Source organism: Brassica rapa, chromosome A08 (assembly GCF_000309985.2).
Source record: "Brassica rapa cultivar Chiifu-401-42 chromosome A08, CAAS_Brap_v3.01, whole genome shotgun sequence".
NCBI classification, from domain to species: Eukaryota; Viridiplantae; Streptophyta; class Magnoliopsida; order Brassicales; family Brassicaceae; genus Brassica; species Brassica rapa.
The window spans coordinates 7166771-7189272 of record NC_024802.2 but is presented as its reverse complement, the minus strand read 5'-3'; the positions used below and the strand labels follow the sequence as shown (position 1 = coordinate 7189272).

The 22502-nt window shown below is 33.3% G+C and overlaps 4 protein-coding genes across 4 annotated transcripts; 1 reads left to right on the top strand and 3 right to left on the bottom strand.

The window, feature by feature from the left end:
* Positions 1 to 233: 233 nt before the first annotated feature.
* Positions 234 to 911, bottom strand: LOC103833629 (glutamic acid-rich protein-like). Its single transcript, XM_009109705.2, has one exon. It carries the CDS (start codon positions 909 to 911, stop codon positions 234 to 236), a length of 678 nt encoding a protein of 225 aa, XP_009107953.2.
* A 578-nt stretch (positions 912 to 1489) lies between these two features.
* On the top strand, positions 1490 to 3915 carry LOC103833604 (NAC domain-containing protein 17). Its single transcript, XM_009109686.2, has 5 exons — positions 1490 to 1797; positions 1868 to 2145; positions 2231 to 2497; positions 2582 to 3149; positions 3377 to 3915. Exons 1-5 carry the CDS (start codon positions 1623 to 1625, stop codon positions 3730 to 3732), a joined length of 1644 nt encoding a protein of 547 aa, XP_009107934.1. The 5' UTR covers positions 1490 to 1622; the 3' UTR covers positions 3733 to 3915.
* A 370-nt stretch (positions 3916 to 4285) lies between these two features.
* Positions 4286 to 6904, bottom strand: LOC103833603. Its single transcript, XM_009109685.2, has 6 exons — positions 6654 to 6904; positions 6430 to 6562; positions 6245 to 6348; positions 5983 to 6154; positions 5721 to 5861; positions 4286 to 5613 (listed from the first exon to the last, which is right to left on the bottom strand). The coding sequence occupies exons 1-6, from the start codon at positions 6701 to 6703 to the stop codon at positions 4513 to 4515; spliced, it is 1701 nt and encodes a 566-aa protein (XP_009107933.1). The 5' UTR covers positions 6704 to 6904; the 3' UTR covers positions 4286 to 4512.
* A 5212-nt stretch (positions 6905 to 12116) lies between these two features.
* LOC103833602 (probable arabinosyltransferase ARAD2) lies at positions 12117 to 18028 on the bottom strand. The gene is made up of 3 exons (XM_009109684.3): positions 13265 to 18028; positions 12859 to 13115; positions 12117 to 12772 (listed from the first exon to the last, which is right to left on the bottom strand). Exons 1-3 carry the CDS (start codon positions 13893 to 13895, stop codon positions 12221 to 12223), a joined length of 1440 nt encoding a protein of 479 aa, XP_009107932.1. The 5' UTR covers positions 13896 to 18028; the 3' UTR covers positions 12117 to 12220.
* Positions 18029 to 22502: the final 4474 nt, after the last annotated feature.

The following is a 22502-nucleotide window of genomic DNA, read 5'->3' as shown; positions in this document are numbered from 1 at the left end:
AGTCACACTAAAGTTATATCCAAGTTAGCTATATCTAACTTATATCCAAGTTATATCCGCTTACACAATTTCAGTTTACCTCTACCAAAACTAACATGTTATTCCTATACTTCCCCTAGTATTACTAGCATTAACACACTCAATTGAAAATTTGTTACATTTGTTACCTCTGGTTCAGTTGGATTCCCGGGTTCAGGTGGATTCTCATTGTCGTCTACATTTGCTAACTCTTCTCAGTCATTTTCTTCTTCAGAACCTTCATTCTCATTATCCTTTCCTTCTCCATCTCCATTTCCTTCTCTGTCACCATTTCCTTCTCCAGAACCTTCAGTCTCTTCCTTCTCATCTGCTTCTTCTTGTTCTTCTTCAGCATCTTCATTCTCCTGGCTAGAATCATCGGAACGGTCGTCATGATCATTCTCTTCCTCTCCAGAACCGGCTTTCTGATTCTCTTCATCTCCAAAAGAAGGAGTTTCCTCATTCTCTTCTTCTTCAGATTCAGTCCCAATCGCCGGAGTTGCTGGAGGAGCTGGAGGAGATGGGCCAACAGGACCTTTGTTCATTGTCGCCGGAGCAGTTTCTAAAGCCACATCACTCGGCTCCGTTATCTCTGCCGTACTCTCTCTCGCGTCCTCACTCGTCTTCTCCGCCGAGACATCCGTCGTCTTCTCCGTCGAGACATCCGTCGTCTTCTCCATCGAGACATCTGTCGTCACCTCCGTCGAGACATCCGTCGTCTTCTCCCTCGAGTCAACAATCTCCGTCGTCTTTGCCGTTCCCGTCGATTCAACATTCTCCGTCGTCATCTTCTCAATATTATTGGAGGTTGTCTTTACAAACTTCACTTTCCGAACCTTTTCCTTCGTTGGATTATCCTTCCTCTTACCCCCTCCTCTCGTTTCGACCACCATATCGCAATCGTTGTTGGCTCCTCTGAACTCACCGATTGATTTTCAAAACTAGGGTTTCATCTCGTTTAAAGTGGAGTGAAAAGAGGGGGAGAAATGGAGTCGAATGAATTAATCAATTGGAGGATTTAGGGAAATTGTAAAGGGTTTGATAAAACCGACAGATTTGGTTTGGTTTCGAAGGATGGGTTCGGTTTTGAGGGATTGGTTTGGTTTCCAGAGATTGGTTAAACGGTTAAACGATTTGGTTCAATTGAATTGACTATACATCCGGGTCGGGTCACTGCGGATGGATTATACCCTGGTACAACTTATAAATACTTCATTTATTCCAGGGTTTTTTGTCATTTCCGCCTTTTTCAATTTTAAAAATAAATATTTATCTTTCTGTTTATATGAGTGTCTTTCTGAGATTACCTTTTTACATTTGGGGGCTCTAGAGGAGATTGAATAAGGAGATTTCCTTATTCATTTTCCTTTCCGTACGGGGTAAAATACCAATTTATATAAAAATATTTGAAATCAATTACGGGCCTAATAGGCTAGAACAAGCGTATTTGGAGGCCCGTATGGTTGTGGCTAGTCCAATTGATCGAAACGGCTGCGAAGAGAGAGAGACATTCAGATAGCAAATCGAATCTTGCGAGACGAAGAGAGAGAAGTGATCTGGGGTTTTCTCTCGTTGACCCGATCGGCTTGGAGGGATAAGCTTAGATGGCGGATTCGTGTTTAAGAGGTGGTAAATTCAGTGCACCAGGGTTTCGATTTCATCCGACTGATGAGGAGCTGGTCATGTATTATCTCAAGAGGAAGATCTGTAAGAGAAAGCTCAGAGTCAACGCCATCGGCGTCGTTGACGTTTACAAGTTGGATCCCGAAGAATTGCCTGGTAACGTCCATCTTGATCTTGATTTTTGTTATGTTGTAATTGAAACTTAATATGCTTTTTGTTGAGACAGGCCAATCGGTGTTGAAGACGGGAGATCGACAGTGGTTCTACTTCACTCCAAGGAGCAGGAAGTATCCAAACGCAGCTAGGTCCGGTAGGTGCACTGCAACTGGGTATTGGAAAGCTACTGGAAAGGATCGAGTCATATCCTACAACTCTAGATCAGTAGGACTCAAAAAGACTCTTGTTTTCTATAGAGGCCGTGCTCCTAACGGTCAGCGAACTGATTGGGTGATGCATGAGTACACCATGGATGAAGATGAACTCGGGAGATGTAAGAACGCCAAGGTATTTTTACTACACTACACTGATTGTTAAAATGGTCTCTTTCTTTTGTTTGTTCTTGATTAATTCTTTTTTTTTTTTGCTTCAGGAATACTATGCACTTTATAAGCTGTTCAAGAAAAGTGGGGCTGGTCCCAAAAACGGTGAGGAGTATGGTGCTCCTTTCCAAGAAGAAGAATGGGCTGATGATGATGATAATGATAATGGAGATGATATTGATGTACCTGTGGTTCGTTGTGAGGATAATGTTAGCCTTTTCGAACCTGTAAATGTTCGGTTACATGATCTCGAGGAGATTCTCAGTGGAATCCCATTTGCACCTGGGGTTCCTCAAACATTTACTAGTGTTCCCCAGGTTAGCTTCTTCTCTCTTTTAATGATTAAGATGGTTAGGCACGTGTTTCCTTTACTTACTACAGAAGATAATTGTAACTCGCAGGTTAACAGGGAAGAAGAGTTGCAGAGCACTTTGGTGAATAATTCTGCTACAGAGTTTCTTAAACCTCAGGAAACTGGAGACTTCTTGCCAAACGACATGCCCTCGAGTTATGAGTCTATTGACGTCACGTCAGCTCCCAATAACTCTGTTTTGGTGTTTGAGAAGGAGGATTACATTGAAATGGATGACTTTCTGACCCCTGAACACGTAGCTTCTTCAGTTGAGAACCCTGCACAGCTCTTGAACCCTGGTGAATATGGAGACTTTAATGACTTTGACCAATTGTTCCATGACGTTTCCATGTCTTTGGATATGGAACCTATTCTTCAGGGAACTTCTGCAGATCCGTTGAGTAGTTTTGCCGACAACACATCCGACCAGGAACATCCATTCCCTTATCAACAGTTCCAGGACCAGACCCCTGAGAACAAGCTAAACAATATCATGGATCCTAGTCCAAATCTCAATCAGTTCAGTGATGACCTGTGGCTTGAAGATGATAATCAGGCTTTCCTCTTTGATCAACCGCAGTCTGTTATTTCTGGAGCATTTGCTTCACCTTCATCAGGTACTTAAAACTCATGCTCATCTCAAAGCTTTCATCTGTTAACTTGCAATTTCCCACTAAGCACAGATGTTTTTTTCTGTATTTGTCTTAAGACTTGAACGACGACATTTGTATGTGTATATATGATGTCATGTTTTTTGTTGCTTATCAAACCCTCTTCATATGTTCTTTTAATGCAATAGCGCATAAACCTTTCCGTTGATACTTTGTGAACACTATTTGCTTAGGTGTGGGGCCCGGTTCCACAAATCTTGTAAATGGCGAAGACCAAGAAGGTGTAAATGGTGGTGGTGGAACGAGCCCATTCTCATCGGCTCTGTGGGCATTCATGGATTCAATACCTTCAACGCCAGCCTCTGCGTGTGAGGGTCCTATTAACCGGACCTTTGTGCGTATGTCTAGCTTTACCCGTATCAAGTTCAGTGGAATAGCAAATGGAACGCCAGTGACTACTACCGTAATGGCAAAGAAGCGTAGCAGAAACAGATGGTTTTTACTCTTATCAATTGTGGGTGCCTTGTGTGCCATCTTCTGGGTGTTAATGGCCACTGTTCAAGCCTCGGGAAGGCCCGTCTTCTCGTGAAAGGTGGTTTCTTAAACCAGATTCTTAGTTACATGTGAACTAGAAGAAACCATGATCCAGATCAGTGGTCATGGGAATATTGACATATTCTAAATATATACGTCTTTGAATATGTACAGAGTTTGAAAGAGTAAAGAATGTTAATTCTTGATTAGAAGAGTTTCATTTCTGCTGATTGTTAAATGCGTTTTGCTTGCTTATCTCCTTGGTTTTCGATATTCCAGAATCAAAAGCCACAAGCTAGATATTCAACTCTTGTATTCCTATTTCTGTCGAAGTAGCTCCAGGCTGAGCTCCGGTAAACTCTGTCTTCACGACGGTGATTGCTGTCACCGAGTAAAGACCAGTGATATTGACTACTGGTATGCCCTCTAGCTTTTCTCCACCATCACAAAACTTAGTGATGCTTGCTTTCAATCCGAGTGGAGGAGGATAAAGTGTAAAATGGCCATCCACAGGTTATGCAAAAATAGAGTGTATGATTGTCGATCGTACCTGCTGCTTATTTTCACGAATTCCTGTCGATCATACCTGCTGCTTCTTTTCTAATTCATTTCTTGAGCAAACAAAGGCCTTTATTTAAACGTCATCAATAAACACCAAGTTTCTATACATAATACAAATTCTCCACACAAACAAAAAGAAAAGAGGAAGGAAAAGTAGCGTTTGAAAAGCGTTTTTAGTTGTTGTCCAAAGAAACAAAAAAAAGAAGCGTTTTTAGGTCTTTGTTCCACAAGATAAGGAACAGCATAATAAACACCAAGCATTCGCAGGCTAGAGTCAAGAATCATGGGCAGGTTTTGAAGTGTCCGAAAATGAACGAGAGCCGGGTGAGCGGTCAAGATTCTGCGATGTGAACAGATTAGGGTATGAGTAATATGGATCATCTTCCCTCGAAGGTAGTCTCATTTGCTGGTGGTCCTGGTCAGGGGTGAGTCTGTCAAATGACGAGTTCTCGGGTCTCTGGAGCTCTGTAATATCGCCATAGCTGCTGACTGATGAATTCTGATGATCAAAACGAGTTTTTTCAAATGAAGGGAGTCTCCCTGCTTGTTGCTGGTTAAAAGGTGATGAATAGTCACCAAGTTGGAAATCAGTAAGATCTCCATAGCTGCTGGCTGATGAGTTTTGGTGATCAAATTGTGGTTTTTCCATTGAGGGGAGTCTCTCTGTTTGGTGGCTAAAAAGTGATGAAGACTCTTCCTTTTGGAACTCAGTGTGATCTCCGTAGCTGCTGGCCGAAGAATTCTGATGATCAAATTGCGCCTTTTCCATTGTCTGTTGTGGTGGGCTTGAATAGAAAGGGTTCTCAGTCGGGCTCTCAGGAGACGACTGTTCAGGCGTCTTCTTCGTGAGCTCATTGATTCTCAGCTGTGCAAGACTTGCAGCTGAACGGGCAGCTGCTGCCGCACGTTCGGCTGAATCAGCAGCAGCTTGAGCAGCCGTTAGGACATCCTGCAAGTCCAAATCCGATATTTTCTTTGGAGCATCACTCTCGTTTGTAGAGAAGGATCCTACTGTACCAACAGGTGGTGGAGAATAACAGTTCTGTTTCACGGGATCAGATTCCGTCTGGCCTTCCAAGACAGTGCTGCTTGCTTTTGCAGTGTGTTCATCTCTTTTGGAAGGCAGATTATCCTGTCCTGGACTCTCTGAATCAAAGGGCAAGTCGAGAGAGGTGTGTTTATAAGTGGCGGCAGGAGTGGGCCGCAGCAAGACATTTGGAACCTCGGGAAAGTCTAATTCTTCATACTCTGAATCAGAATCAGATTGTCTTTGTTCCTCTGGACGTGAAAGAGATAGCATTGTCAAATGTGACCCTTTATCTTGTTCCTCCTTTAATGGCACCTTAGAGCCTCCACCAAATTGCTTTGGTCCATCCTGAAAAGAAACAAGAAAATAAAAAAGGATCAGAACAAACAAAGCAACTGACATGTTCTGACCAGATATATGCAGCAGGGCAGAGAAAGAGATAATAAAGTACTAACAAGGAGATCCTCATGCGATTTGAAGAGATCAGTTTCAGTAGAAGCAGGGTCCCAATCAAGTTGATGTTCTTGTGCAATTTCCTTGAGAAGTTTCAGCTTAGTTTCTGGGGAAGGTGCACGCACAGACAGCAACTCCACCAACTGTAAAATTGATTTGGAAAAATAATTAGAAACACAAAACACTTCTCTTATTTCTACATGTTAAGTCTCTCTCTCTCTCTCTCTCTCTCTCTCTCTCTCTCTCTCTCTCTACAAAGGTTACCTTACGATTGACACCAGAATCAGGCTTGAGCTCAGATGCAGCAGCAACGAACTCCTTGCCGTACTTGGAAACAAACAGTAGCTGAACCTGCTGCAGCTCTGTCAGATCAGAGCACCTTGGCGCAGCAAAACATACACTTGAGATTGCTTCTTTCAGATCCAGAGGACATTCCCTACAATAATATTTTCAAAAGGGAAAGAAAGACTCAGAAAACAGCTGGGAAGGAAACTGTAAGTTGAGAGTTTTTCTCAAGTTAGAACACCTTTGAGCCTCAATAATTGGGAGGCGAACAGCAATGAGCTCACAGAAGAGTTCTATGATCTCTTGAGCAGCCATCATCTTCTCTTCCCTTATAATATGCTCAACCTATTTATTATTAAAAAAAACAAACTTAAAAGAGAAAATAAAAGAATCGAATTAACACTAAAAAAATCAATAACAAATTACACGAATACGAGCAGTGGCTTCTTGACCAGTCTCGAGAAGCTTAGCGATTTCACGGCGCATTTGCTTAATCTGTGCTTCTCTTCGGTTCCGGATTAGCTTTATCCGAGGGATCGTTAACTTCAGCAACGTTTTGCTGTCATATTCAGATTCAGATTCACCAAATCATTACTATCGATTGATAAATCGGTAGAGGAAATACAAACAGATAGAAATCAGAGAATTACCATTTTGCAGCTTTGAAACCTTTATTGAAGAAGGAATCGAGCATCGACATAATCAATCACGTGTCACGAATAATCAGTACAGATCTATCGCAAATCGTCGGTGCACGGCGAATAAACGAAGAAGATTACAAAGATGTTTGCTTCTCAGCGAAGGACTTTCTTTTTTTCCACGAAAATATAATCGAATATCAAAAACGTTGCGTTTTTATCAGAGTTGAGGATGCAATGATTAATTGACCTATCAACTAAACCACGTCCGCTTTAATGGGCTCAGATATAGGCCTCTACATACATTCTCTACGCTATTGGATTACACATCTTTTCTAACAGAGAAAACCATTTTTATCTACTACCAATTTGACTTACGTGGCATCATTAGAATCAACTGAATAATTAGTAAATCCAAAATCTAATTGCTAAAAAAATTTATATTAACCCAAACATACAATATATAATAAATTTAATACTCTCTGATTAACTTCAACAAAATAAAATTGTTTGCGACATATAATTATGGTTCCCCCAAGAAACATGCAGTTTACCCCAAAAGTATGCTTATATAATATCCTATTATATATTAATTGAGAAGTCACTTTAGTGATTTTTGCTTACGTGTCAATCATAGGTGTACTCTTACAAAATTATTATAATTTGATTGGTCGATGATTTTTAATTTTTATTTATTTTAATTAGATCTAAAAAGAAAAGGTAAGTCTTTAACCAATTAATATCACTTGCCAAATAATTTACATTTTGTTGAAATTATAGAAAGAGAAATTAATTGACATTTTTTATATTTAAAAAATACATAAAATAATAAACGACAAACCGTTATATAAATCAATATAATGATTTTACATTCTTATCTAAAAGCATTATATTTTATATAAATTATCATAATAATTATTAACATCTTCTAAAGTTCATATTATATGCTTTATAAATCATCTTTAAAAACATTTATCAAATTATTTATCTTAGCTTATTATATATTTTAAATTGTTATAAGAGTTTGTAAATCATCTATAAGAGCTTAAAATCAAAGCTATATATCCTATTATATATTAAATGAAAAGTCATTTAATGATTTTTGGTTATGTGACTATCATTTAAGAAATCTTAAAAAACTCTTATAAATTGATCTACATAATATTACAAATAAGTCTATAAACAGTTAATATCACTTGCCAAACAATCTACATAATATCACAAATAATTATTTATGGTAACTAATTGTTGAAACTATAGAAAGGGTAATAATGTTTGATCAATTTTTATATATTTATAAATTACAAAAAATAGTAAACAAATTTTTTTATTAAAGTCGATAAAATGATTTTATATTCTTATATAAAGCCTTATATTTTGTATATAAAGAATTATAATAGCTATTAATATCTAATAAAATTCATACATGCTTTATAAATCATTTATAAAAATTATAAAAAACAATATCTGTACTTTTAAATTATATTAAACTATAGACAATGAATATATTTACATAATTACAATAATTATATTTTTTAAGAGTATGGTTATGTGACTATCATTTAAGAAATCTTAAAAAACTGTTATAAATTGATCTACATAATATTACAAATAAGTCTATAAACAATTAATATCAATTGCCAAACAATCTACATAATATCACAAATAATTATGTATGGTAACTAATTGTTGAAACTATAGAAAAAGTAATAATGTTTGATCAATTTTTATATATTTATAAATTACAAAAAATAGTAAACAAATTTTTTTATTAAAGTCGAGATAATGATATTATATTCTTATATAAAGCCTTATATTTGTATATAAAGAATTATAATAACTATTAATATATAATAAAATTCATACATGCTTTATAAATCATTTATAAAAATTATAAATACATTTATAAAATTATTTATCTTGGCTTATCATATGTTGTAAATTATGATAAGAGGTTTTAATTTATTTATACAAGCTTATAAATTAATTTATAAAACATATTTTTAAATTTCATATTATACTAAACGATAAATCACTTAATTGATTTTTTCTTAGGTGATGATCATTTGTATAGTTTGAGAGAAAATATCATAATTTTATTTGTTAATGGATTTTCAATTTTATTTATTTTATGTACAAAAATTAGTTCTAGAAATAGTTTTATCAGTATCCAAACGACCTAAATATACTGCACAAAATAATTTATGGCAATTAAATATGTGATTTATATATTATATATAATGCTTCATAAAATCATTTTTAGCAATCAAATATTTCTAAACTATATAAAATATTTCAAAAGTTTCAGTGTTATATACCTTCAAAACTTAGATAATTTTATTAAAAACTGAATCATGAATATTATTTATGCATAACTAATTTTAGTACAATTATCAATACAGAATATCAAAAAATATTTAAAATAGTCATATTTATCTATTTTAACAATTAATCTTAGAAAAAATATTGAACAAAAACAAATAATGATAAAAACATATTTTAATATGAAAATTATAATAAATATATTATTACAAAACATTCAAACCCGCGAAACCGCGGGCATCCACCTAGTTATCTTTTATGATTCACAACAACCTTTTTCATTTTCGATTTAATACAGTGCAAACAATTTTATTGTAATCATTTGTTGTCGTTCTCATAACTAACGTATTCCCACATATGATTCTTCCCACTGATTTTTTATTAATGAGTTATTTTACAACTAGGTGTTTTTCCGCACATACAGGCATAAACTTTTTATGAATACTTATTAGTTTATGTTTTATTAATCTAAAACCAACAGAATAAGTTATTATTTATGATTTTAAATAGTTAAATCAAACATCAAAGTATTTATATATGTCAAATATTTTTTCATCAAAATATATACTTACTATTGTGTGAATTTGTTTTTAAACACTCATATCTTAGAAATAGTTTCGAAAATATCTTTATATAATTTTTTTGGTTAACTAATATTTAATTATCAATTGTTTTTTATTTTAACTTTATTAACTTTTATAATAAAATATTGTTTTCAGATAGCAACACAATATATATAAGAATAATCTTATTTTTAATAATTCTATTATATTATTTTATAATCAATTATTTAATGTAACATATAACCCCTGTTCGAAAACTCGGCCCAGGCGGCCGCCTGGGCGGCGAATATGCGCTCGGCGGCCAACCACCGTGGCGAAACGACCCTAATCGGAGATTTAATCGGATTTTTCGAAAATATTCGTTTTTGTTTCATTTTGTGTTTCAGAAGGTGTATTATAGTTAAATTTACAAAAGATTTGATAGGAAGAAGCTACGTAATGATTTTAAAATGTATACACATGTGAAAAAACTGATACAAAAATGGAGGCGTCGATTTACTAGGTCAATGATGAAGATGACTGCTGAAATACTATTTTGCCCTTCATTTAAAAGAAAAGAATAAAAAACTATAGGTAACAGACAACGTACGTGGTCGAACCTGCGTGCTTTAACAAAAGTGTGCACCACTTACCACATGAGCTGGCGAGAATCATACTATTTTCTATGCAAAGTTAACTTGATATATATATTAGCCCGTTAAATATTTAGAAACTAGGCCCCGATTAATCCCCGACTAATCCCCGATTTTTTGTTAATTCACTAGGCCCATGACAACCGCCCGACTAACGCCTAGCGCGATTCCGAACAGGGCATATAACATATAAACTTTATACTATTAAAATAAAAATCATTTTTAATTATATATAAAATTCAGTAAAGATATTGTTTAAAATTCGCTTTTAATATAACATAGAAATTTAATATTATTAACATTCGTTTTTAATTATATACAAGATTCATTAAGGATAATTTTAAATTAATATATTAATGACTCAGCTAATAACAAATAATAAATCAATGATTTAGATAAAACCTAATAAAAACATGACAAGTAAGCAAAATTACTTAAAATCATGGAACAAATAATAAATCAATGATATAGGTAAAACCTAATAAAAACGTAACAAGTAAGCAAAATTACCTAAAATCAGGGAGAGCATGACAAATAAGCAAAATTACTTCATAAATAATAGTATAGATGAGTAATGTTCTTCAGTAAAGGTTTTTCATCATTATGTATACCAAGTTGTCCCACATAATTTCAGAGTAAAGTTTTGTTCAAAACTCAACACATACCAATGGATGTTCTAGGTTCTTTATAAATTGAATAAACCAAAAATCGACAATATATAAATTGAATCAAACCTAAACAAATATGATTTTAATATGGTATCTAATTTTTATAAACCAAAATATCGAAAAACTGAACCGAGACCATACCAAAATGTGGATTGAACAACCCTACTTTGAATATATGATTTTTATGCATGTCTCATTCCAAGCAAAGCGTGAGTCTTATCCTAATATATACTAGATTTTGATCCGCACGCCCGTGCGGATGTAATTTTTTTAAAAAATATGATGCTATTTGATTTTTATCACTATTTAGGGTTAGGCAAAAAACTCAAATTCGAAGAACTGAAACGATCCCAATCCGAATAAGTAGTACTAAATCCGAACCGGAATTGATTAAATATCTTAATTATTCAAAATTTTGGTATTTGAAGAACTGAAATCTAATCCGATCCGAACCGAAATATTTTGGGTATCCAAAACAGATTTATATACTTATATATTAATTATTTTTATATTTAATATATATAAAAACATCCAGAATATATATGATACTTTTAAGTTCGCTTAAATGCTTGAAAATATATATAAATAATCAAACGTAAATATCTTAAATAGTTAAAATATACTCAAAACTCCAAAAATACTTAAATAATTAATTATCCTCTATCCAAGTATTTAAACCAAACCTATTTAAATTGATTATCCAAATCCGAACCAAATTTTCAAAGATCTGAACAGAACACGAAATCCCAAAAAGACCCGAAAACGAACCCGAACGCCCACCCTAATCAATATTATATATATATTCTATATATGTCATCATAGGTTACAAAATATGTTATCATATAATTAATCGTATGTTATACGTACCATCAAATAAGTTTTCTTGTAATTAATAATATTTTATACAATCATATAAATAATCATATATATTATATTTTAAAATTCAATGTGAAATATAAAAACCATAATTTAAGTTGGTGTTTGAAATTGGGCTTTGTATTATATTTTTCTAATATATATTGAAAACATTTTTATAATAGTTATTTGAAAATATGTTAGTAAAAATCAAATTTTGAATATATGTATATTTTTGAATGAATATTTGATATAAATCAATTTTAAATTATTATTTTGATTTGAACATATATATCAAGTAAAATAGATTTATTACTTTTTAATATAATGTAATAGACTTCAAATTGTTTTAATAGCATAAACCCATTTTTTTTTTCATAAATGACTGCTATCCATGTGTCCAAACAATACTATTTTTTTTAACTACTATCTATATTGCCAAAACAATATTAATGTGTAATTCAACTTTAATAATATAGATTATCTGAGTACAAGAGAATGTATGTATTATCGTGAAGTAAACTAAAGAAAAACAAATTTTAGATACATTGACATCGAAGAGGAACAGAAGTACCAGCTGGTTTTCTCCTCTCCCTAAACACTGCTTCCTTCACCATGGGCACCTTCTGCTGAACCTTCTTCCATATGTGATTCACCGCACCATCGGGTTGAATCGGTCCAATACCATCCGCTTTACCATTGTCATACACAAAAACTGACTGAACCTTTGCCATTCTACTTCTGAAGGTTTCCTTGTCTCTTTCAGAGAAATTTCTGAGATGATTAGCCAACCATTTAGGCCTTAATGCATCACTTACAGAGACAAAGACTGAGAACTCTGAGTAGTCTATCATTCCTTCAAACGGGAGCTCTATGTTGTCGCTGACAATCACAGGGATGCATAGGCTTTGTATGGCGTCAAAGAGACGGCACGAAGTGGGAGTGTCACCGGCTGGGTGCAAGCAAAACTCTGAGCTTCTCATTCCTCTTATCGATTGTTCTCTTCCCGTTGCATTAGGGAAACCTTCTTCCATGACAATGCCGTGTTCATCCACCAGCAAGTCCCATAGTTTTTCTCTTATTAACCCTCCCTGTCAAGTTTCAACATATAAAATTCGATACATAAAACAAAAAAAAAAAAGAAACGTAAAGAAGAGTGTTTCGCAATAGTGGGTACCCGATGTCTGTGCTTAGCGCCTTTGAAATAAAGTAGGCTGTGACGTCTCTTGTTCTGAGACAAATCTAGCCTAGGAAGAAGATGCGTGTATGGAACAATCACATCCTTAATGACAGAGACTTGAGTATGCTCTATCCTCTCAGGGAAGCTAGTACCGTTGAAAGACTTAGAATCTTGCCTGAACCATCCTCCAAAATCCACAACTAGTAGAATGGATAAAGCAATCTCCTCGCGGACATGCCACATTGCAACAGGGTCTGCCAAAGAAGGCTTCAACATTTAACTAACCTGAGCAAATCCATCCATAGATTTAACACTTTATATAAGCGCTTCTACACTCTAAACATGGCAGTTTCTCAAAACAAGACTCAGACCTATAGTAATGTACCAGATCGAAACAAGTTACCAGTTAGAACAAAGACGTGATCACGTCCACCAGATCGCTTCCAAGCTTGAGTGTTCTTGAGGAAATCAAGAACTTGTCTCTGTCTCTGATAGTCTTCGTTTCCAGATTTCTTCCTAAAGGAGGAGCCTTTTCCATTTCCAAGCTCCATCTCCGCGCTTAGAGTCGCGAAGAAGGGCACGAACACGACATCAGCCTCGGATTCGCTGAAAACCCTTTTGGCGAAAGATCCAGTGCGCTTCTCCGGTGGAGTCTCGAGGTCTCCCATGATCCAGTACTCTGCACTGTACTGCTTAATCAGCGGATTCTCCGGGTACGGTGGGTATTTCTCGGGTTTGGGTGAATTGGTTTTACGGGTCGGGTGATCCGGGTCGCTGGGTATGCGTGAATCTGGGGAAGAGGACCAGTACTTGTCCAGAAGACCGTAGTTTAGGGATCTCGGAAGCTCAGCTACGAACACGTTGATGCCGGTATGGAAGGTATCGAGTGAGATCCTCGGATTTTGGTCGGATGTTAAGGAATTGGAGAAGAAAAAGAGAAGCGAGACCACGAAGACGAGAGAGGAAGAGAGGAGTAAGCAAGAGACTGAGCAGAGAGGTTTAGCGACCGCCATTGATGTGATCTTAGGAACCATCGTACCTCTTAAAGATCTCTGCTTTGTCTATCAAATTCTCAAACACTCCTCTCTTCAAAATTTATTCCTATGTATTCTTTTTATTTCTATTTTTACTTAAATAAAAATAAATAAATGACCAAGTTATTTAAAATCGGCAGTTGTAATACTCAACTAGATTTTGATCCGCACTTTCAAGCACATGTTCTTTTGTTATAACAAATTTTGATATAAATTATTATTTTGTGATTGTTTTACATTATTAAGTTACAAAGTTGAATTATATAAAAGAACTAATTTTAAAAAATTATATAATTCATGAATTACTTTCTTTAAAATTCTGTATAAATCTTATGTAATTCTCTCGTACGCATGGGTATTTTACATGGACCCCGAAAAACCAAACTAAAATCAACTCAAAAATACTGGTTCACGTCGGGTTCAGAAAAAAATACGTATTTTTTTCAAAAATTTGGGTCTTTTTTAGCGTCTGGGACATACCCGAAACCCATTTGGAAGCAAAAGTACCCAAAATGTTTGTGTATATTAGATATATTTGTATATTTTGGATATGTTTTTGGTATACATATATTTTTGAGTTTTTGGTTTGAATTTGCGGTTATAGTTTTGGATTTCGAGTAAAAATTCAAATTTTAAAAATATATTTTTGGGTATTCAGATACAATTTTGGGTATTTTTTGGTTCCTCGGTCAGTTTTCGAGTACAATTTTAGGTCTTTTGAGTATTTTCTGATTTTTGGGTATTTGTTTAGATTTTGGATATTTTTCGTGTTTCGAGTATTTTTATGTTTGTCGAGTTTTATTTGAGTCTGAAATATCTGAACGGATCCATACCCGTTACTTACAAAAAATAACATATATTTTATAGATATTTGAATTATGGAGTCGAAACCATCCATATCCGAAAGAAACTGATCCGAACCAAAATAATTTTTTTTCTAAATACCTAATTAGGTCCAAAAACTTCCGACCTAGCAAAATTCATTGATTCGTTTTATAAAATTGTGGGTGGAAAATACTTTTCAGGTTTGATCAATAATGTTTAATAGGACATGGCTCATTTATATTTCAAAAGTTGATCTCGTAAGAAAATTTTGATCCAATGAAAGAGGATGGTATATATGACAATGACCCCTACATATTGAAATTTCGGTGCCGTTTATATGTATATATGTTAAATTGAAGGAAGTTGATTTAAGTAAAATAACCATTTGAAACATTCCATATATATAGTCATGATCTTATTAAAGTGGGTGTGATTTATTTAAATGTTAGAAGATATTATTTGGTTGTTATATAATAGGGGATAGTTAATAATATTTAGTTGTATACAATAGATTAGACTAAAAAATAAATAGGTGCAACAACTTTGTATAAGTAGATTTTTTAGGATTCCTTCCCTTTTAATAGTATTGATTACTGTTCGTAGATATATATTCTCCAACTAATAATTTACTTCACGAAATAGGGAACAGAATAGTCAATTGTTAACTGATGAACGGAAAATAATGGTTTTTCGTCAACATTTTAACGGTAGAATATTGTAATCATAATTTTTCTTTGTCAATTATTAGTTGGGAAATAAATATATGCATATAATACTTGAGTATTTAATTTTCTAAGTGAAAATACTTGAGGAATTAAAAAACACTCATTTTAAAAAGTCATAATTTAAAATATTCTCAAGTTAGATATAACTTTCAAAAAAATTTTGAGTTTCAAAACTAACATATAAAATTATATAAATAATTATAGTTGCATCATATTGTTTGTATTGTTGATGTATTTCATGTTTATAAAATCACTTATTGATGATTTTGTATTGCTTAGACAAATATATGATAAACTATTCAGAAGAATAGATAAGGACTCTTTGGAAACTGTCCGACATGATGAATCAGAATGCCATGCTTGGTTCCAAACAAACAACAAACAAGAGGAACATGTAGTTACAGAGAACCTTGAGCAGATAACAAATTCTGAGAGATGCATGATAGATGGTTCATGGACACATGACGCACACTACAGTGGTTATGGATGGATATGGAAAACCTCAGGAGAAGCAACTCAGCTATTGGGAGCATGAAACCAGAGACGAAGAATCTCACCACTTCACTCGAAGCTCAAGGCCCACTCGTGGACGATGGAGTGCATGCTTCAGCTATCGACGTGTCAAGCTTTTGGCACCGACTGTAACGATCTAATCTCGATGATTCAAAACCCAGGAGCATGGCCCAACTTCTCCACTGAATTGGGCGAACTGCATAAGCTAAAGAGCAGATTACCAGAATATTCAATTGTTTTTATTCCTCGATCTGAAAATGTATCGTCTGATTCATTAGTTAAGATACTGAGATCTTTTCATAGGGACATGTATTACATTGGTTGTTCTATTCCGGTCTGGTTTCTCAGACCACCTCAAACTTGGGTAATAGATCAGCCGTTTGATGTCAAAAAAAAAGACAATCATATGTATATCTCTACTTTAGACAATCATATATTGACATTAGCAATACAAAGCAAATGTCATTATCTTATATTATTTTATATGCTTTTAAAAACCAAAAAAGGTATCTTTTCCGGGATTAAATATCTTATGTATTAGTTCAAATTATCAATATTTCTAACTAGGAATTATTTTAAAATCATCTAAAGTGACATAAACATGAAGTACACCAACAATACGATGTAATTGTAATTATTTTGTATTGTTTTATATGTCATTGTCAAAAATCAACAATCTATTTCTAAAGGTAAATATCTCATATAATTATTTTATTTATCTTGAAAAAAAATTAATTATGTTTTAAAAGGGAGTGATGTTAGCTGGATTTAAAAAAAAAGAGTGTTGTTTTTAATTCCCAAAATATTTTCAATCGGCAATTTTAATACTCAAGTATTATATGCGCATATTTATTTTCCAACTAATCATTGACTATGTAAAATTATGATTAGAATATTCAACCGTTAAAAATTGACGTAAACTGTTATTTTCCGTTCATCAATTAACGGTTGGCTATTTTGTTCTTAATTTTGCGCATACAACTATTAGTTGAAAATAAATATGCGCGAACAATATTTGAATACTAAAACTGCCGATTTCAAAAATACTTTGGGAATAAAATGCCCATTTTCCCACAAAACCACATAAAATTTGAAGATTTACAAGCCAATCAATCAAATTTTCTAATTCAATTGAATTTCCGTCAAATCAACTCACTCATTTCTTTCCAAAATCTCTAAAATCGACTAGGGGTGTATTGAATTAATGATTTTAGGAGATTGTGGAATGTTTTAATTTTGGTGAGTTTTGACGTGATTTTAGTGAAATTTAAAAATAAAAATAAAATTTATAGGTGATTTGGTAAGATACTTTTTGAAAGTTTTAGAATTGTTTAGGAGAATTGAAATGGTAATATTTAACTCATAATATTTTCTCATGTGTTAAGTAAAGCAATTCTCAAATATGAAACTCTATCAAGTTTATAAGTATGTATTCAGCCAATGGTTCTTGCAATGATAATGAGCCTTTGGCTGTGGTTTCCAATCAGGTGAACACATAAATACATTTCAAAGTTCACTTTTTTTTTCTTCTTTTGTACTCATGAAGAAATATTTTATTTTGATACTCAAAGCATAAAACTAGACTAGCCCAACACAAGCCAACCTTCAATGCTAGCATAACAACTAAACCAGTCACTTCTAAGCAAAAGAAGCAAAAGAGAGAAGAAAAATTGTGCAGCTCCAGTCAAGCTCAACTCTTTCAGTCCAAGATCACAACAGGATCATACTGACCGTGATCATGCCAGAGCCTACAATCTTCAATACAAATATGGAACAAGTCACCCTGAAGGAAGAATATAAAGCTCCATAATTTGTAGCAGATGGAACACACCATAGCTCAAACAAAGGCAGCAACACAGGGCCTAATGAAATCTAGCTAAGCAGCAAATGGGAACCTTAACCTACAACACCAAGATCAGACTAGAACCAAAATCTACGGAACATAAAAATCAAAGCCTTAATCTCAAAGAGATCAAAACTGTAACCCTCAAAAAGGCCGGAAGCTTCAAGCCTAAAGCCACAGAGACAAAACCAAGCCTAAAGCCATCAAACCCAAAAAGGAATATATGCACGATCCGATAACTGAGTAGAACCACCACCAAAGGACTGACAAATAATTTGAGTCACCGCACACGACCATTCCTTCGATCAAAAGCAAGCATAAACCGGACAAAACGAGACCGTAATCCAAGGATCAAGCACATGCAGCCATAGAAACGCCACCGGTGAAGCTACTCTAATGAGGAGGTCATGTGATTACATAACTAGATCCGCAATAGTCACTAATCTCGGGGCCAAACACCATATCAAAAATTAAAACTGTACACGAAATCAAAAGCAATAGATGATTCTGACAATGGTGCCGATGTCGCAACCACCACCGGATCTAACAACCGCAAATGTTCATGAGTTTTCAGAGACGATAATGAGAGAAGTGAGAGCTTAAGATGTTATTCATAGTATTAATTAATTTGTTCAAAAAAAAGTATTAATTAATTTACTTTCAAGTATCTTCAAATAACATCTCCATAGTTCCTACCAAAAAAAAAACATCTCCATTGATGTTATTTTTCAAGAACTATTTTTAACTAAAATTGAACAAGAACTCTCCTAAAATCTGTATCACAAAATTTTGTTAATAAATGTTGTTTTCAATTGAAAAACAAGGGATTTGATACAGTTTTTACAAATGTTTAATTTAATAACAAGGGATTGTAAGTGAACTTTAATGATTTTGCACAAATCACATATTGAATAGCACTTGATTTTCAAAGAGTTTTTAAAATCATTGATTGAATAACATTAGATTTTAATAAAATTTCAAAATCTCCTAAAAACTATAATTCAATACACCCTTTTTCATTGGATATAATATTTCTCTCAATCCTAACGATCTCTTTTTCAAACGTGACATAAGACATATTAAATCTTTTTCCAGAAAAAGATAATGAAATTAAGAACCTCGAATTATCCATTGAATAAGACGAACCCAAAATGGTAAAACCTACAAAATGTTGGTTCAACTGTAAAACCTTGTACAAATTAGTAACACTTCAACTGAGTTAATTGTATATCTTAGTAATATTTTGTGCAACTTTATGATGATTGCTTAAATTTGATATACTTGTTACATTTTTCTATGGAGTGCATCATTCGGTAATGGTGGAGGTGATGCCTGATGGTGGAATCAAAGACAACAAACTGAAAAAGAAACAATGATAAAGAACCAATCAATTCTTCTCGACAAATACAACATCAAAATGAAAGTAAAAGCAAATGAATGTCATTTTCCTGTTCAAATTAAAAGTCATATTGTGATAAGAGGCAAGAAATATGGTTAAACTATGTATCTCAAATCTATTTAATTATGTTACTTTTTTTGTAAAATAAGAAACTTTTTGAAAATCTCATTTTCTTTTTTCAAACTTGGTAAAAATCTGCATGTATGTTGTTTATGTTTGTCAAACTTTGTAAAACTTGATATTATTGTTATATATATGTTTGTGTCGCTTGGTATTACTCTATCAGATTTTATCATTTCCGTTTGTCAAAGTTTTTAAAACTTGGTATTACCTAGTTATTATGTTTGTGAAACTAGGTGTTACTTTGTCGAAATTTGCCATTTTTTGTTTGTCAAGCTTAGTATAACTTGGTATGACTTTTCAACATTTGTCAATTTTCATTACACTGAGAAACTTTTCATTCTATTACATTCATCCATATTCTTAATTGTACAACCAATTTCTTAGAACTACCATAACAATAAGAATAAGACAACATATAACGATCAATATATTCCTATGAATTTCAGTTCTTCAATCTTCATAGTCAAATTTAGAGATCTTCTCGATGATACCTTCAACACACTAATACTGATTAGGTATTCTCAGAGTTCCAACTCTTGTTCGACCACATTATGTTCCATTCATGTGGGATGAACCCAAAACTCGGCTCAGTAAGCGAAGAGAAATTGGAAAAAATGAAAGAAGAAAAAGGAAAAAAGACGAGGGATTGGAAAGTATAAGAAATGGGGAAACCCCTAAAATTATGGTATATATATATAGAAGGTTAGGTTAGTTTGATGGGGGATTTTTTTTTGGGAGGGGGGGGGGGGTATTTAAAAGGTTGGGTAGGAAAATATTTTTTCTCAAATATGGTAAAGTTCAACAAAGTTTTGCTTAGTTTATAGTTATGCCGAAATTGCCAAAGTCATACTTTTCCTTTCTTTTTTTTTGTATTTTTCTTAGTTAAAATCTACTCAAACTACATACTTATATGGTTGTACCAATGATTTTCAGTTTTCTTTGATCATTTATCATCTAATCATGTTATAATATATGCAATATCATGATATTTCTAACTTTTGTAATGTGATACGGTCAATAATAAGATAAAAGTCATAAAAAATATAAAGTGGTTATTCTATAGTGAACAATATTAAGCAATATAATGAAAATTTCAAAATCAAACTTTAAATCAAACTTTAAATCAAAATTTAAATCAAACAAATTAATAAAAACAAAATTAAATAAGCAAAACAAATTGAAGGACTTGGCATTTCTAATTAGGATATGAATCACTGTAAACAATTAAACAAACTACCAAGATTTACTAACTTTTACTAACGTTACTATACCAATATCAATTTTACATAGCTTACATAAACAACTGATTCACTAAATTATAACACTATTAAAAAAATTTTGCCAACTCATACAAAGTTTTGTTTACATAAACAAACAAATTATACAGCCATTAAACAAGGTTTTGTAAAATCTTACAAATTGTTTCATAAATAAACACAATTTTCAGTACCAATGGAATATAACTCAAATTTACTTTTTCTTTGGTCTTTATCCTTAGAGGTTAGATGAACAAATACATATTCATCATCCAAAATATATGATCTTCTCTTAGGTTTCACTGTCACTAGAACATAATTCAAATTCAACCTCATTATACATGCATCTACGACAATCTTCCTGCATATTCTATACACTAATGCCAAATAGTGATATCTTTCATAGATTATGGCTTAAATGTTATAGCATAACAAAGCGGTCTTTTCTTGGAATCTATTCATAAACATCTCCTGTTTTTTTAAATAGTATCTTTGATAATCAAAATGTATGTTTTTAGAAAAACAATCCATCGTCTCCTAAAGAAAATAAAGTGAACCAATATACTTATACCAAGCTGTACACCAAACAACCCATCGTCTCCTAAACAACCCATCGATTTTGGGGTCACCCAGGTTGAATTACGGGTAGTTGAGGCCACGATGATAGTGAGGGTTAGGGGAATAATTAGTTAGGCCTGGAACATTAGTCTTCTGGTGTGGCTTATTAGACCAAAAATTTAAAATTCAAGGTTTGAGTACATAAAAAAAAACTGAGATTTGAGTAAAACCTAAAAAACTGTTATAAGTTTTAAGATTTTTGAAGAAATTTTTGTTTTTGAATTAGGTTTTTTAAATTTAGAATATTGATTTAACTATTTTTTATTTAAATATATAAATTTGATAGTTTTATTTTTTTATGAAATATATAAAATATATAAAAGTTTTAAAATCGATTTTCAATTTTTTTTTTCATTTCAAACATTTTAATTTTCTTTTTAAAACGTAAAGCAAATTTTTTTAAAATGTTTCTAATACTATCATAGAATGAAGTATTTCGATTCATTGTGTTTCACTATAAAATATCATCCAACCACCCCTCCCCCATTAAATCTTATTTGTAAGATTTTATTGACAAAATCTATATATTTTTAATAAACTGAAACTTAGGAAAATTTATACATATGACTAATCCAATAAATTTGGATTTCAATGTATCTTCTAAATGTTAGATACGAGAAGAAGAGGTTCGAAAGAAAAATGAAATCCTCTTAAATTTTGATCCAACAAAATCTCTTTAGATTTGAACCAAAAAAAAATATATATCTTTAGACTATGTTAAGATTTTAAGAAGCATCTATTTTCCGGACTTTACTGTAGAGTCCCTCATTGACTCTACTTCGCGTACTTGGAATTTAGAGGCAATTCGGACATTGGTGGATCCTCAGGATGCAAAACTTATAGAAAGCATACCATTGAGCAGGACTCAGAGGGTGGATAAAGATGGATGGCACTTTACAAAAAATGGAAAATATACGGTCAAATCAGGATATCAGGTCGAGCGGATTTATCTAGATAGAGAAAGGCCACCGCTACTGATTGGTCCCACAGTTGATGTTTTGAAGGCTTACTGCTGGAAAATACGGTGCCTACCAAAGTTAAAACATTTCCTATGGCAACTGGTGTCAGGATGTATAGCAGTGCGGAAGAATTTACAAGCGAGGGGGATCCATGGGGATATTTGTTGTGCCAGATGTGGAGCTCCTGAGGAATCGACAAATCATGTGTTTTTTGAATGTCCTCCAGCTCTTCAGGTCTGGGCTCTTTCGAAGATACCATCAAATCAAGATATTTTTCCAACTAGATCCCTCTTCACAAATATGGATCATCTATTCTGGAGAGTTCTCCCGCAGATGGAGGATCATC

Coding starts and splice junctions, on each gene's coding strand:
- LOC103833629 (XM_009109705.2), bottom strand. CDS start 911: ATGGTGGTCGAAACGAGAGGAGGGGGTAAGAGGAAGGATAATCCAACG.
- LOC103833604 (XM_009109686.2), top strand. CDS start 1,623: ATGGCGGATTCGTGTTTAAGAGGTGGTAAATTCAGTGCACCAGGGTTT. Junction 2,146..2,230: donor GGAGATGTAAGAACGCCAAG/GTATTTTTACTA, acceptor TTTTTGCTTCAG/GAATACTATGCACTTTATAA. Junction 2,498..2,581: donor CATTTACTAGTGTTCCCCAG/GTTAGCTTCTTC, acceptor TGTAACTCGCAG/GTTAACAGGGAAGAAGAGTT.
- LOC103833603 (XM_009109685.2), bottom strand. CDS start 6,703: ATGTCGATGCTCGATTCCTTCTTCAATAAAGGTTTCAAAGCTGCAAAA. Junction 6,349..6,429: donor AAGCCACTGCTCGTATTCGT/GTAATTTGTTAT, acceptor AATAATAAATAG/GTTGAGCATATTATAAGGGA. Junction 6,155..6,244: donor CCAATTATTGAGGCTCAAAG/GTGTTCTAACTT, acceptor ATATTATTGTAG/GGAATGTCCTCTGGATCTGA.
- LOC103833602 (XM_009109684.3), bottom strand. CDS start 13,895: ATGGTTCCTAAGATCACATCAATGGCGGTCGCTAAACCTCTCTGCTCA. Junction 13,116..13,264: donor TCACGTCTTTGTTCTAACTG/GTAACTTGTTTC, acceptor CTTCTTTGGCAG/ACCCTGTTGCAATGTGGCAT. Junction 12,773..12,858: donor GCGCTAAGCACAGACATCGG/GTACCCACTATT, acceptor GAAACTTGACAG/GGAGGGTTAATAAGAGAAAA.